General features: G+C 39.7%; 2 protein-coding genes across 2 annotated transcripts in view; one reads left to right on the forward strand and one right to left on the reverse strand.

The window, feature by feature from the left end:
- The window catches only part of cmtr1 (cap methyltransferase 1), a 54,264-nt gene that overhangs the window by 13,787 nt on the left and 24,005 nt on the right, over positions 1-16,472 (forward strand). The gene's annotated exons all lie outside the window — the stretch shown is intronic.
- On the reverse strand, positions 159-16,393 carry si:ch211-225h24.2 (uncharacterized protein LOC564539 homolog). The gene is made up of 4 exons (XM_061052053.1): positions 15,962-16,393; positions 8,496-8,552; positions 3,204-3,319; positions 159-1,268 (listed from the first exon to the last, which is right to left on the reverse strand). The coding sequence occupies exons 1-4, from the start codon at positions 16,046-16,048 to the stop codon at positions 830-832; spliced, it is 699 nt and encodes a 232-aa protein (XP_060908036.1). The 5' UTR covers positions 16,049-16,393; the 3' UTR covers positions 159-829.

Here is a 16,472-nt window from a genome sequence, read left to right on the forward strand (position 1 = left end):
CTTCTTTGTGGGTGGGGGGGGGGGGGGGGGGGGGGGGGGGGAGAAAAAAAGAGTTCATCCTCTATCTTTTCTTTACTACAAATTTTATAAATGTCCTGCATCAGATTTACAAATGGTAAATCTATGACACTGAGGGGAGGCTTGGATTTTTTTCATCACCCTCACATAATCCAAGCACAACAGAACTTTGCATCCCCTTTGCAAAGCCAAATCAGGATTGTGCATGTCCTACACGAACTCACTTTCTTTTCAGTTCCTCCTTTTGATCACAAACATATGCTGAATCCAAAAGGGTACGTTTGTTTTTTTCATGACTGTACAGATTTTAAGCCCATTACTGATGTATAAATCAAGGCTTCAGGCCAGATGTGACCGCATAGACAGACAGTAAGTGGAAAAACTACCATAAGGTCTTCAGTAGCACATTTGCATAATTATTTTCTAGAATAATTAGGCGATAAAATGAAAATCAGGCTTCTCATTCATTGGAAATATGCCATATTTCAATGCCAGGCCAGTGGATATCACAGTTTAAAGGGTACAGTAGTTTATGGCTTTCATTTGTTGTCCTTTACAGTTCATGTCAGTGTTGTAAATTTGGCATAAAGCCCATTGAAAAACAGACAAATGTTGCCTTCAAGGAATTGAAAGCTAATATAATGACAAACTCTTTGTGTCATTTTTCAGGCTTTTACCAGAGCATCCTAAAACCAGTCAACTTCAACAACGGTTCAGTCCAGACACAAGCAGATATTTTGTTCATGTCTTCATCCTCTTCATTGATGTTTATCAGGTACGAAGGGAGGGGTATCTAAGGTTAACATCTCTACTATTTGAACCCCTCCCACGCCCCCTCTGACACAATCCCTCTGCTCATCCTGCTGATGCCAGCCAGCTTGACTTTGGCACGGGATGTCCACGTTATGGCAGCAGCTGAATCCTTGGAGTCCGTCAGGTTAGTATAGCGGGATGAATCCTCCTCAAGACCCTGCCCCCCCCAGGAAGCTATTTCTAACGGGAGGTGTAGAGAGTCTGAGAAAGACACTGGCAAGTCCACCTTCTTGCTATTGTCATTCTGGGCTTCGTCGGTCACAGTCTCAGTTGGGTTAGCCAGTTGTGGCGGCTCCCAGCCCTCCATCTTCTCCAGTTTTTTTGCAGGTGAGATCTGCCTCATGGTCATTGTAACGCTCTCCCAGAAACAATGGCCCTTCTCTTGTTTGTCCTTCTTTTCTTTCTCTTTCTCATCGTCCTTAATTTTCTTGTGGGACCTTCAGAAGAAAAAGAGTAGAAAAGGAGAAGGGGTTAACTCAGGGATGGGCAACTTTGGTCACGGCAAGGGCCACATTCAATTAATTCTCCCTGCCAAAGGGCCAAATTGTAGTATACAAAAACGATCAATTAAATGAATCAATTATAAAAAAAATCAATTATGTCTCAAATTTAACTCAACATATGCCAGTGATCAAATATTATTATGGACGTATTTCTGGTTTTCATGATTTCATGGCAGATTTTGTCACATTTTCTTCATGTTTCCAATTCATTGATATGTAAAAATTGACCTGAGGGCCACATTGAGGGTTGATGGGGGCCGCATGTGGCGCCGCCAGTTGCCCACCCCTGGGTTAACTGATCACATCTAAAACACTGGGTTTGTTTGCCATTTACTTACTATAGAGATTAGAACATTCCCCATACTAAAAGACATTTTATAGGCATTCCCTCTCATTTTTCACAGAGGGGAAATTCATTTAGGTTTTCCTCTTCATACATGTTCCTCAAGGAAGTAGAACCACCAGTGGTTGTACGTGACTCCACTAAGTAATAGTCAAGTTCATTCACATTTTTCTTCTCACACTTGACAATTACTAGCCAATATTCCCATTCATGACGTAAAACAGAAACGATCTGGGCAGATCTGACACATCTAAATTCAGTTAGTGGAAAAGTTGTGATCAATTTTCACTTTTATTATTTTTAGGGCGAGGGGAAACTGAGAATGCTCTGATACATATTTTTAAGTAAAGTGAAGTTTAAGGTAAATCTGTATAACCTTATGCAATCCAATAAACAGCCCTGCCACATTTTATTACTTCCCAAAGCCTGAAGTGGCCAATTTGTACTAAAACTTTCTACTAAAAGATGTTATGTCAACTTTTCATTTATGACGGAGGTTGTGGTCAGATTGGCTTTTGTTGCACGGCATAATGTTAAAATGTATTATAATAGACCACCTTACTGTTTGTAGACCTGATTGCAAATCATTAGAAACTCCTCCTTAACAAAGGCAGCCCAGTTCAAAACTACTTACTACAACCTCAAATTACAGAAGTGTCAATAAAAACTGAACATTGTTAATTGTAAGAGGTTGAAATTAATGGTTGGTCTACTAAATTGGATAGCATTTGATAGGTGTTTCTAGTTAAGTAGCCACTGAGTGTATTTGAATTTAATTTCATACACACAGACAAAATCAATTGGGTTACCATGGTGACCTGTTCATTGGCAGTTCATCTTTTGGTAAGCTTTAACAGTAGAGAACCTTAGCTGTTTTTTGATTGATGTTTAATATTTGGTCATATTACTTTAATTGTGTGTATACTGGCCTTTTCATTCATCTTAAGCGCATCAGACCATCAAAACACGTTTGAAGAGTGTGACAAATGACCTATCAGCTAATTCCGACAGCAAATGCATGTACAGAATTTCTGCAACTAATTCCCTGTAATGGCAACTTAGCTCCCGGACACACCGCTCTTTTTTGCCTTTTGGGGGTCATCTCTTGCAACTTCTACATGTCTCCACCTCACCGCTCTTGTCCTGATACACCAATCAGATGTCCTTACGTGGAGAGATGGCGACGTAGTAGTATGCTGACTGCAGGTTGCGGGCACACATCTTGCGATTTGGGATGATTCTGATTCACTAACATACGCATGGTGGTGAGAACAAAATTGGCCAGTACGCACGTGTCATGAATCAGACAGTGATTTTGCATTTGCACTTTTTATGCGCAGAGTAAGAACATTTATACGCATATATTAGTGAATGAGGCCCATTGAGTGTCAGTACTATACACTCAAAGAAGGTTCAAAGTATAATACCCTCTATATGATTACGATAATCTTCCTCACATGCTTGGGATGTAAAAACAAGGAGTATACTGTACATGTAAGGTCAAACATGTTCTTGTGTAATCTTACCCTCTGCGGTCAGGCAGCTTCATTCCAGTCAACAAGAAGTGCTCATCATCTTTAGAGGAGAACATCTTCTTCTCCCTCCTCTCTTTTTTCAACATGATCTTCTTCACCTTTGCTTCCTGACAGAAAAAAAAAGAAGATTTTTTTTTTATCTCATAGCTAATCTCTTCATCTGTTGCATGTTGGCTTATCATATCTGGTGCATATTTTGTGAGTGATTTAAGCTCCACCTTTGTTAAATCTGGTTTAATTAAATCAACTTCACTGGAACTTAGAAAAACATTAGCCTGAAATCAACACAGGTTGATATTCATGAATCTGCATTATTTTTAATTCTATCTTGGGCTTCAGTAGCTTTGAACTAATGAAACATGCGCAGCTTACATTTTAATTCTTATGCATCAAATTTTCTGTTCCAAACCCCTCTTTTCAAGTTAACAAAAATAAATATGAATCTCATTGGTAGGTACAGTAGAAAGAGGATTTTCAGCAGCCCAATCAACCTTAAAGGAATAGTTTAAAGTTTGTTTTGATACCACTTTTATGACTGTACAATTAGCTTAGCAGCTGGTTAGCTTAGCTGAGTGAATACTGGGGGAACCTGCCAGCCTAACCACATAAACATGAAGCACCATTTGGTTTTAGCTGCCTAATCACCATGCATACTGGGAAGTTTAGCGAAACACAAAGGACAGCTAGTCTACTAGGTAACTACATCTGCCTAGACCACAGCTCACAAGCAAGCATGTTTTATTTCATGCTAACCATCGACTAGCTTTAGCTTTTTTTTTACACTATAGAAAAAAAAGTTGGGTAAAACTGTGCATCAATTTCTTGGCAAGTAAAATTATAGGTGTATTGACATTACATTTTATACTTTTCCTTAAAGATAAATAAATGCAAGGAAATATATGAGCAGCTTGTCTTTCTACTTACAAAGAAAACACCTTAAAACCAAAGATTAGACAGATAGATACAAACATTAAGCACATTCCAGCAAAAGCCCATATCCTCCCTCTGAAACTCCCTCAGTCTCCCCCGTCACACCAGAATTCTTCCCTGCCCTCGCACGGCTTGATACCGCCCTCCACATAGAGGAACAAACTTTTGGCTCCATTTCTCTCCATGCCTTGGAAGAATTTCAAGGTCAATTGTCAAGGTCATACCGTTTACTGCTACACATCCGTGCCTGAATTGGCCATACCAGTATCAAAAAAATCTCAGACCATTTTTTGATGGCCGCAGCTGACCTTGAACCCATGTACACTGCCTCTTTTGTTTATATATTTAACCTATCGCGGATGTGTTCAATTCAAAGCACAGCATGCATGTCGAACACAAACACATATGCTTTATCTCCCCTGTTGTTTTCTCTGAGTTCAAGATCAGAGAATGTGAAAACAGCTAAAACAAGCGAACAAAAAGCTCGACATGAAAGCTGTCATCTCTCAAACTAAACAGGAACATGTATAATAAAATATGTCATCGGTTCTGAGATTACACTTCAGAAGTCAAGTTGAGATAAAATGAACTCAAACAAAAGGGTTTGTCCTTCATGCCAGTGGTTCCCAAGCAGACAGAGCCTTGACCCCGGTTTGGGAACAAATGCTTTATGCAACACACATAAACACACATGAGCTCTTGTCACATTAACACTATGTGACATTTGATGGATTGGTTAACTCAGCCAATTTTCAGTATCTCAAAAGGAGACAGGCAGTGCTGCTGATAAAGGAAAAATGCAATCCTCCCCATCATGGACATGCCCGAGGGTAAAACACTGGCAGTTTCATGGAGTTTATTATCACCAAAATATTTCCAAAGTTAGTCTATGCTAGTTCACCCCCTGTCTCTACCGTTTCTTTCTCCCTCCTCTCTCTGCTTCTTATTTCCTGTGCGCCGTGAAGTGTAAACCGTGGATCAGATTTGCTGCAGTTTGAAACCAGAGATGCCAAAACAGATTGAGTGCATATATGTGTTTACTAAATTCCAGCTGTATCGCTGCATGCGTGTTTGCACATACAGAGGCCAGCCTATTCACCATTCTCCTCAGCTTTAACCTCAGGGGCCTCTAGATCCAAAGCAGCTCAGAGGCAGCTAATCTCTCCCGCCAAAAAGTAGGTAAACCTAGCAGCTCACAGAGGCCCGCTGTGTGGGGGAGCTTTACCTGAAGCTCCACGCCTGGCAGAACAATACAGCTATTATTGGACCAAATTCTTCCATTTGTGCCCCATTGATGGAAACTGGGAGATTAAAGAGGCATTTGAGTTTGGAAATATAACAAGTTATAGAAAGTTTTTTTTAGACAGAAACCTGGTCAAACTTCGGATATTGGTACTTTAATGGGCGGAGTTACTCATTTCATGACTTTTTCGCTTCTTCCTCTTTATTATGTCGTTCTTTTTTATAAATAAGTTGATCATTTAGTCTTCGAACAATCTTCAACCATCTCTGTGGACTAGCTGAAGAGAGGGCTGGTATGGGTAGCCATCAGTTGTATAGATGCCGACAGTCCAAACTCCTGAATCTCAGCAAAGCACAACAAAGGAATGCAAGAGCAATTTCATTGGTTGATTGGTTCAAGTCAAGAAACAACAAACATGAAAGTGTTTGAAGGACCAGGGGCAGATTCCAGGGGTTGCCTTCACAATCTTTGAAATCCAGATGGCCCCCCCCTCTTTTGGTGCTTTCACAAATGCACAACAACGTCCAGAAATTTTCTGTCTGAGCTGTATGTGTGAACGCAAACGCTGCGAGTGAGTGACAGAGAATAAAGACATTTATATCCTGCTACCAGCACACAACCACAGACTGTATTTGTGTGTACGATTTGTGTTCCATGTTGTAATGAAACTGCTTCATTATTTTTTTTTGTTTACCAGTGTGTTTTTCTCTGCTCTTTTCGTGATATCATTAATATGTCGAACTATATGTAGCTCTGATATACTTGGATCTAAAGGAAAAATCATCATAGCATCGAACATAAATTTGTCATCCGCCATATTCATGTTGTTCTTTTAACGTCTGTTAAAATGATTATTATTCTGACTGTGTTGCAACCGAATGCTATAGCTTTCTTTGCGTTTCATTGCAGCAAATTCACGCTTGTTAGTACTTGAAGTTTTGACATTGACCAAACATCATCTTTTTCAGTCCTTAAAGAATTACGTTAAGATGATTTATATGGTGCCATTACATGCTGGTGTAGATCAAAGGGGTTGCTATATGTATGCACAAAAACATTGTGCCATTCTTGCCCGCGTTTGGGCTACCCCAGTCAAAAGAAATCTAATCTTTTTCCCAGAGGAACTTCCAGAGAGACAAACAGCAACTTCAAACCTGAGAATTTGAAACGTGTCAGTTATCACACTCATCTTGATAAACGACTGGAAGTAGTTCAATAAAATGTTTTTTACAAGTCTTTGCTTTTATGCCATGAGTTAGCTATCAATCAGTTCAATAAAAAAAACAGCTTGTACAAAGAAAAGTACAAAAAAAAAAGTAAAACGTCTTTCGGTTATACAGAGCATTTACTAGTAGCGGGGCAGGCTGTTTGCCTCTGTTCCCAGTCTTTAGGCTAAGCCAAGCTTTTTTATTATACTTACTTCATTAATCCCCGAGGGAAATTGTGGTTATTACACTCAGTTATTGAGAGACATGCTTCTCATACACATAGGCCCGGACACAATCCGGCCACTAACTGACTGCCTACGGGTCCAACTACTTACCGACTTATTATTCAATACTAAAATTAAATATCAGGCATGTTTCAGTAACCCTGTTTTTTTGAGTTATATATTAAAATAAGTTTTTACAGCACCATGAAATAAATCTCATTATATCTAGAAATGGAGTTGGCCTTTTACATTGAAAGGTAACCTCCATGTCCAGGACTCTGTACTTAGTGTGTCCTAATATGAGCATATAACGACGACAGTGGAAGAATTGTAGACTTCACAGTGTCAGAGCGTTCTGTGGCTATTTTCAGCCTTGTTTTTCTTTCACGGTGATTGTTCCCATCCAAAAGGCCGGCTCCTCGAAAGAATGCTGCGTTTCCTTCCCCTCTCAGGCCCAGCCACTCTTATCCTCACAAACAGGACAGGTTGTGAAATACGTCCTATGAACTGAGTCACCTACATGGGCTTTACATACAGGAGGAAAGCAGCCACAGTTCAGAGACAAATACAGTGTTTGAGGTTATACTCGAGCTTTAGATGGTCAGAAGAGTTCAGACACAACCAGACCTCTGAGTAAAGACTTGTTGTCGGTACAGATTGGGAGACTTTACATATTACACAAAGCACTTTATCTCAAACACAAGTTGCTTGGAATGAGCACAATAGCAGATAAAGCTGCTGCAAACACAAAGGCCACAAGACTCTTTCTCAACCAGAATCGATATGACTTTCAGCCAAATTTAACCTTTGTTATGCAAAACTTTAAAGTAAAAAAAAATGTGTACTTTAACTCCTTGGATCACTCGCTTTTACTGAGTCTGAAACAATCAAAGGTCAGTTATAGGTTGTTTACCAAAAGCTGGATTAGGAGAACCCGTCTGTAAATCCATCATTTAGTATCTGTTCAGTACCGTCTGAATTCTTCTACTTAATGCTTGATATTTACTATTGTTACATCATTATCAGAGACAATATCTGAACCAGGTTACACTTTAAAACTGTATCATCTCTCAGATTGTAAAGAGTGTCATGTTAAAATTGGTTGCCAGTATACATGAGGCCAGTCATGAGCGATCAACTGAGTTGACAGAAAGTAGAATACAAAGCTTTAACATGAATGCCAAAAAGCAGTTTGAAACCAGTTAGTAAACCAAAATTACCCTTTAAGTATTTAACCTATAGATTTTAGTGAATTTCAACACAGCCTGAAAATGTGCATTGTGGGATAAGGGTGAAAGTATGAGAACACACACGTGTGCCATAACAGCAAACAAGACAGTCCTCCAGTGATAAGGTTAAAGATAACTGAAGGGGTGACCGTTGAGGGCCTTGTGTTTACAGATAAACACTGCAGTCGTCTGACCGTCCTGCTTTACCTCAGCCCGACCATGAAAGACTTTATATGTTTGTTTATCAGGAACATTGGTTAAAGGATGAAGAAAGTTCTGGAGAAACAGGATTGATTTGTTTAGGGTTACACAACATGTTTTTGTGAGCGTATGAAATGAATACAGTCGATGTGTGAGAAGATAAGGGCACAAGAGGAGACTCACAACTTCACAAATAGTGTGTTTGTGTTTGTGTTGGGTCCAACTAGCTCTGAAGTTGTGTTGTTTACCTTGGATACTGCGTTCCCAGCTTCCTCCTCCTCTTCCTCTCCTTCTATGTCTTTATCCTGAGACACAGAAACGCACACACAGACACACAGAGCAGCAGTGAGTTAACACAAATAGCAACTCCCAAACAAAACACAGAGCGTCCACACTTTGCAGCAGGCATGTGTATGTAAGGAGTGTGTGCTGGTCTTCCTGTAGAGGAGAGGTTAGCTTGCTGTCGAGTAAGCTTGCAGCAGGATGGATGGACGGATGGGTGGATGAAGTGCTGCAATTACACAGCATGACTCCATGTATATATACAAGAGGAAATATTTTTGTTTTGCTACGCGTCCGTTTTCAGGCTTTGTCTTCCGTTCAGCATGTATAAAAATTACTTTATATTCATTGTTTCTATTATTTTATGTGAAGCTCTTTGTTGCTGTTCTTAAGTGCTCTAATTCTTATAATAAAAGTCATAATGATTCATGAATACCAAGACATGTAGGTCGGAGTTTTGGACCAAGGTCAAATACATTTTATTTTTTTGGCTTTTGATTTTATTTATTACAGATAGGAGGGTTGATAACGTAGGAAATCTAGAGAGAGTAGGGAATGACATGCAGGAGGGGAGATGCAGGTCAGACTTGAACCTGGGCTGCCTGATTGGAGGCTTATAGCCTCCGTTCATGGGCCGCGATGGCTAGACCATCATCAACACCTTTAAAGAATAGGTTTTAACTGGACGTAAAGCTCCCATGAGGAACTTTTGGTTTGCATCGAGTTTGTTGACCCCTGTGGACAAAGTGATACCTCCTAACTCCTGTCCTGTTCATGTGAAAGTAGTGTTTCCTGATCAGAAGCTCATCCTGCTGTCTTTTAACAATCAATCATGTCAGTCACTGTGAATCTTTGCAGTGGAAATGTAAAGAAAGGCTTTTCTGCAGTGTGCTGATACTTCATTTGACACCAACCCGGAGGGTCGGAGGCATTGAAATGAATCACCTACAAATGATCAACCTTGTCGCTGATGATCTTGTTTGGTTTTAGGTGACACAGAGGTATCAGTATTAATTTTAGTCTTTTTTTCTCAGCTGGGTAAAAATTCCCACCAGGAGCTTGAAATGGTTTGAGACTTGAAATGATACACTGACACACAAGTCTACACTGTCATCGTCTCACATTACATACATTCGCTACATTGCAGCTTCCCCCTGTTGTTCTTTAAAACCACCTTTGTTTTATTGTACACAAGTGTAATGACAATAAAGTTGAATCTAATTTAATTACAATCATTTGACTCTGCTAAGCACTCGCCTCAAGACTTGAAGCAGTAGTATCGTGTCAAGTCTTGTCCTGATAAAATCCCTGAACAAAGATGAGAAGTAAAGCCATTCAAAGCAACACACCTTGAATTTGAGGAGTTTGTTCCTCTCTTTGTCAAATTAATAGTCAGAGACAGACACAGAGTTGAGAAACTTTGACGACTTTTTTAAACTTTTATTTATAGCCCGGAAGAATGTATATTGACATCATTATACATAAAAACAAAACACAGATACAGACACAGCTACAGGAAGAAAGTGGACCCTTGCTGCTCTTAAGATATGTAAGAAGTCTTGAGCCATAAGCCCTTTTCAGACTGCTGTTTCAAGCCGCCATATTTACGTCCCTGTGATGATTCCCCTTCAATCTGAATGTCACAGAGGCGCAATGGGACAGGGGATGAAGTGATCCCCCCTCTGTACTGTCTACGGCGTAGAAACTGTAAGCAGCAGAGTCAGCGGGGCTGGCGGGAGCGCAGGATTGTGTGTGTGTGTGTGCATGTCTGACTCTGTGTGTATGTGGAGCTCCTGCTGTGCCTTGCTTCAGCAACCCCGAAACTCGATGTGAAATTCACAGACTGGAACCCCAATATGAGGTTGTCTATATCTATACACATAGCTTATAGTATTACAGATCCTTGAGGCTATATACTCCTAAAATTGAACATATTTTGGCAAGAAATGAGTTAGGAGAATTCTCATTTATTAGTAATGTATTGACACAAAATCAATATTGACTATCATTTTCGTAACATGCACTTAACCTATAAAGATTTATGGCTGGCTTTGGACTAGCTCCAAAAGACTTAAAAACATTAAATCATAAGAAGAAGGGAGAGAGAAACCATCAGATGTTCAGCTGAACCTGAGACTACAGAAGTGGAGCCCGATTTACTGTAAAGTTATCAAAGCTGTAAGAACTTCTCACATCTAACGACTCCATGAGAGAGAGAGAGAGAGAGAGAGAGAGAGAGAGAGAGAGAGAGGAGGAGAAACAGTGGTCGGACATGTCTGAGCAAAGTCTGCTGAGTCTCCGCCACCTGAGCTGATCAAAGACACACTCAAACACACTCTCACACAAGTTTGCTGACTACTGTGTGAACGTAAAAGCATTCGGAACAAAGAAAGCGAGAGGAGAGGAGAGGAGAGGAGAGGGAGGAATCAGGGAAAGAGACTGTACTGTAGAGCTTTCACACCTCGGGGGGGGGGGGGGGGGGGTGGTGTTTTTTCCCTCTGTCTGTCTTTCTTTCTCTCTCTGGCTGAGCCTGTGCGCTAGTGTGTAAATTTTAGTAGCTAAGTGCTGTCTTTAAAAAGGCCAGATTACTAGGCAATAAAGACGCTGGGTGAATTTCAACACCACATTACCAGTTGTAGTTTCCAAAAGCCAACGCACCAACAACACAAAAAGCCCAGAGGACTCAGGAACTGTTTTTTTCCCAGCAGTGCTGCCTTACTTTTTACTAAAAACGAGTAATAGATCATTCAAGAACACTTTTTTTTTTCTAAATAGTTCGGCATTTTGTGAAACGTGACTTTTTGTGGAAAGTTAGATGACAAGATTGAAAGCGCTCTTTTATCTGTTTGCTAAAGTAAACATGAAGCTACAGAGCTAGGAGTTAGCTACATGAGTTTAGTATAAAGACAGGAAACATTTGCCAGTCATGGTCGATATGCAGCATAGCATTTGTTAGCAGATGATTGACTTACAACCTACATTGACTTAATTGTACCAATAGGGTTTTACAAGAGTAGCATTGATTTCCATGAGTTGGACCAAGTCATGCTAGTATAGTTTGTGTCTGTCTTTATGCTAAGCTATGCTATGCTAACTGTTCCTATAGCTGCAGTTTCAAATGAATAAACATGAGTGCTATCAACCTAATAAATATAAAGATAAAGATAAAGATAAAGATGAAGATAAACTTTATTGATCCCCCATTGGGGGAATGTATTTGTTACAACAGCTCAAAAACAGTAGTATAATTAGTAATCAACAATATATATATTTTTTTGATAATATGATGATGTGGTTTGAACTTTTAAGACAAAGCTCCCAAATGTTACCCTTTCCCACTTGAACAGATGATCCGCTCAGCTTTACCTTTCTTCTCCTCACCACTAATGATTTAGATGAGAGGTCGTCTGAAGGTTGTGCTCAGACCTGATCTGTACTCTTGTGATCCAACTTCAGAAAGAGCGTCCCGGCAGCCGGATTACCATGTTGCTATTGAAGTATTCAGGTGTGTTAGCCCTTTAAACCATAGACAAACAGACACACGCACCTCCTGCTAGCTCACAGCTGCTTTTTACAGCCTGTTGAACTTAGAGAGAGTGGTGGGAGAGAAAGCTGCGGCACAGGGCCTGCACTGTAGTCGCCCCTAAGCACTGTAGAGGGGGTGCAGATATTAACATCAAATCCGGCATTTCATGCTCTCTCTCTTTCCCCCCTTTGTGCGTATGAATGTTTTATCCCTTTAAACTGTCCTGTCTCTGTCTGTCTGCCTGCTGGTCTTTGTCTGAGTCTGTCTTTATGGGTAACCCAGTGGTAAAGTTTGAATTAATTTGCCTGGCACGACATGTAAATCGTTTATTCTGCCGTAAAACATTAACAGCGATAACAGGAAGAGGAAAAGAAAGGGACTGAGTGTTTTTTAACGACTGCAAACATAACATTTTCATCAAGAAAACATACTTTGTATTTGTATGCAAAAAAGCGTCAATGTTAGAAAAGCAGATTTATGTTAGTACCCATGAGCAAGGCCCCCACCCTAACTGCTCATGTACCCATGCCCAGCAGCAAAAACACTAGACGTGTTTGTTCGGAGTGTAGGTATGGTATGAATTTGTGAGGAAGCTGTTTTTTTAAGGAAAACCACAAAAACTCTCCCGGATAAAAAAAAAAAAAAGGGAGGAAAACAGTATTTGGTAAATAAGTATTTTAGTGTAAAGCATCAACACCACAAAGTAAACACATTGAGTCACATCAACACTTTCTGACAAAAAAAGTAAAAACTAATATTTATTCAGCTATTATTGGATTAGATTGGATTCAAAGGTGGTTTGTTTCTGTTTTTGAGTTTCAACGTTTAGTCATATTCTGTATGTGCTATATGTGTCTCTGCTTTTTCCTTGCCCTGGTTCAAGTTGTCCAAATATCAAAATCATTATCTGCATCTGCCTCCAATACTGCCTGAAAAGTATGAAAGTCAAGGTTGACCATCTGATACCGTAATCACATAGTCCCTAAAAAATCAACTGGCTTAAGGTACAATTTTCACAACAGTACAGTAACAGTGTGGTCCGAGCAAAAAGTGTATTGTAGTTCAAGGCTAGCAAATTTCAACAGATTCCACAAAATGATGTACATTAAAAAAAAATGTAACTATTGGCCAATACTCAAGTTTAGGTAAGGGAATTGGAATCCAGACGGAAATATGTTATCAGCACATCTCTACTTATGGTGAGTTGACTACCTACACAGTGTTCCTGTGCTATACTTTCCCCCTCATAAAAACATTCATTTGATTATTTTTATTTACAAAATGTATCATTTTCTGTTTTAGCTATGAAGAAACATAACTGACACTTATTTTTGATGACAGGTTAATAGCATTTGTCAGTCTTTCAGCAAAGAGGACAGAAACTGTTATCAGCTCCTAAACTGTAAAGATTTGCAGCTTTTATTTGTATTTCAGAAAATAAATTGTAGCCTATATATTTCAATGTTTGATTGCTGGTTAGACAGAAGATTTAATATCTCAACCTGGATTGGACGATTCATTGGTTACTCAGCAAATTAATTGGCAGAGTAGTGAACATTTAAAGTCATCTGTATTCTTCACCCTAACATCTTTCAACTTAAACTAAATTAATGATGCTTTTAAGTTCATTACTCAGTTTTCTCATTCAGTCAGATTTTATTCTCGTTAGTTTTCACCCCTCCAAAAGTCTCCAAAAAAGGCTAAGAGGTATTCATGCAATATGACCACAAAAAAGATGCCTTTGATAATCTATCTCTTCTCCTCTCGCTGTGAGAGGTAGATCAGGGTAGATAGTATAAGAATATTTGGAGGGAAGGAAAAGCCTGCATGTCCAGACTGTGTAATCATAATTTGTGATCCTTGTTTCATCCTGTATCACTGCAAGTACGTCTCTGACTCTCTCTCCTCTGTGTTTAACATTTTATGATCCGACCTCTGACCCCTGGATGTACTTTATTGCCACGGCAACAGGAGGAGACCTCCCGGATGACTTTCCCAGGAATTCCGGGGAGACCCTTCCAGTCTGATCTCAGATCAGCTCTTAGTGCCAAAGCAGTTCTGCTGGCTAGTAAAACCGAAGTACAGAAAACTCAACTCTGTGCAGCTCTTCAGGGGATAGGGCCACATGCGTTGCTTCCCAGGGTGCATGTTAAGAAAGGATAATAAATCCCAGCTAAAGGTCACAGATCGAAACATTATAACAACAACAGATGAAAAATGATGGGAAATGCTGTTGGTTGATCTTCTCTGACACGTACATGCTGATTTTTAAAATGTAACTTCTATATAGATTGTATTATAAACAAAAACATTAACTTTTTTATGTATTACTGTATTGTACCCCCCCATCCAAATGTACAGTGGCTGTTCTCCTCAAAGGGGTGGGGGGGGTGGGGGGGCTGGGTTTGAATCCGACCTATGGCACCTTACAGCATGTCATTCCCCACTCTCTCTCTCTCTCTCTCTTTACAATTTCTGACTCTGTCCACTGTCCTGTCTCTCTAACAAAGACATAAAAAGCAAATAAAAGCCTAAATCAAACTAATGAACATTTTTTGTGGAGTATTTAAGTTTATTTCGTAAACCTCTAAATGCATTTATGTTTTTGTATACTCTATTAAAACTTTTTAAAGAAGCATTTCATAAGCTAAAAGCATGATGCCTCCAACATGAAGTAGATCACATGGCCAGGTTTTACTGTCAATCAAAGCAAAATTAAGAAACTGCAGTTTTCCAGATGTTGTTTCTTTTTGCTTTTCACAAGTTACATCAGAGCACATTGAAGAGAATTAAGAAGCTGAAGTAATCAACATGTCAGCTCCCTATTTCATCAGAGACAGGACTGCTGGATGTCTTTACCCTGTGTATGTGTGTTGAATGTCTTATCTTGGATTCTCACTCTTTGTACCCCTCAAACATCTTGACAGAGTCCAGCTGTTTGCAAAAGCTGTTATGGAGAATACAGAGATAGACCTCACACACCGCGGCTCACCTGAGTAAGCGTTCGTGCATTTGGGAGTGTGTTTGTTTCATGAGTGTTTTCCATTCTATCATTTTCCAATAACCCTGAAGATGATATTCAATATCACCAATAAAGAAAACACCAGGTGCTGTTAATCCAAACTTCAGGACACGATAAGGTTACATGTTGTAATCTATTTCTACAAATTGATTGAAATTGGTTTTGTTTGCAAAGTGCTCAATGACATTTGACTTTTGCAAATTTAAAAATTCATTTCTTTATTGTAAAACAGCCAAATTCCTAAATTTTCACACGAAAAAAGAAACAGCCTTTTCCATTTTAGAAGCATATTTGATATCAGTTTCAAAGTATCGGTTTGCAATGTGTTGTGTTTGGTTATTTTGGGGAGATAACGGGCTGTCTCTTCTTTGACCTCAGTCTCCTCCTCAGCTGACATAACATTTTGAGTTTGAGCACTTGTCCTCCTCCTCCTCCTCCCTCTGCATCACAATCTCGTTTTGACAGTGTGAGACACCTTCAGGAAGTTTATCAGCTTTCACAAGAGACCTTTTTTTAAAAACAGTTGGATTAGTTTCACATTGTGTGTTTAACACTTCGCAGAAATGAGCATTTAATAGGATATAGTGTTTATTTTTCTTTAATCAACGGTCTAAAAAATTTGCCTATATACTTAAGGACTTTTGAAAATTCCAAAACAAGTGATTTTAATTGTTTTTTCTTGTCTCATTTTGCTGTGAGCTTTTTAGCCTTTTATTCTGATACTTTTGAAAACAAGTGAAACCGCTGGTTGGATATTACACATGAAACCTTACTACACGTTAGCCCTTTTTTAAATCCGTCTGTTTATGGAAAGACACCAGACATGATTGATTTTCATTATTATCAGTGACTTGTTGGAGTTTCTTCTCCATCCGTCTTCTTACCTTGTAGGAGTGATGATAGTGCCAGGACATGTCGTCTTCCTCTGACGCATAATCCACCAGCACTTTACTCTTGCTTTTCTTGAACATAGCTCCACTTGACGCTGGAACAAGCCGCCTTGCACTTGTTCGGAAAAAGTTGGCTTCTTTGGTTAAAAAAAAAAAGACCTACAAGTTAACCCTGGAAAAATACTCGCTCCCGTTTGGTCCGTTTTCCTCCGACGCACCGCCGAAGCTGCAGATCCCGGAGGCTTCCTTTCTTTGGAAACAGATTTCTCACTTACACAGGTTGCTTACCAGGAGCTTCAGGGTTCGAGCTGTTTCAATAATGACGCTCACTTCTTCCTAATGTTTGGTGCGTTTTTTTACGCAGATTCGACCACCTGGACCTCAAATAGTAGCTCCGCCCACACACCCCTCCTCAGCTCCGGGTCCTTGAAGTTGCCATGGTAGACGGAGGAAGGGGTCATACGTCTCACCTCCAGCCTATAAAAGCTCTGAACACTTATGCAAA

Source organism: Labrus mixtus, chromosome 12, assembly GCF_963584025.1.
Source record: "Labrus mixtus chromosome 12, fLabMix1.1, whole genome shotgun sequence".
In the NCBI taxonomy this organism is placed as follows: domain Eukaryota; kingdom Metazoa; phylum Chordata; class Actinopteri; order Labriformes; family Labridae; genus Labrus; species Labrus mixtus.

Coding starts and splice junctions, on each gene's coding strand:
- si:ch211-225h24.2 (XM_061052053.1), bottom strand. CDS start 16,048: ATGTTCAAGAAAAGCAAGAGTAAAGTGCTGGTGGATTATGCGTCAGAG. Junction 8,553..15,961: donor ACTATCATCACTCCTACAAG/GTAAGAAGACGG, acceptor TCTGTGTCTCAG/GATAAAGACATAGAAGGAGA. Junction 1,269..3,203: donor AAGCTGCCTGACCGCAGAGG/GTAAGATTACAC, acceptor TTTCTTCTGAAG/GTCCCACAAGAAAATTAAGG.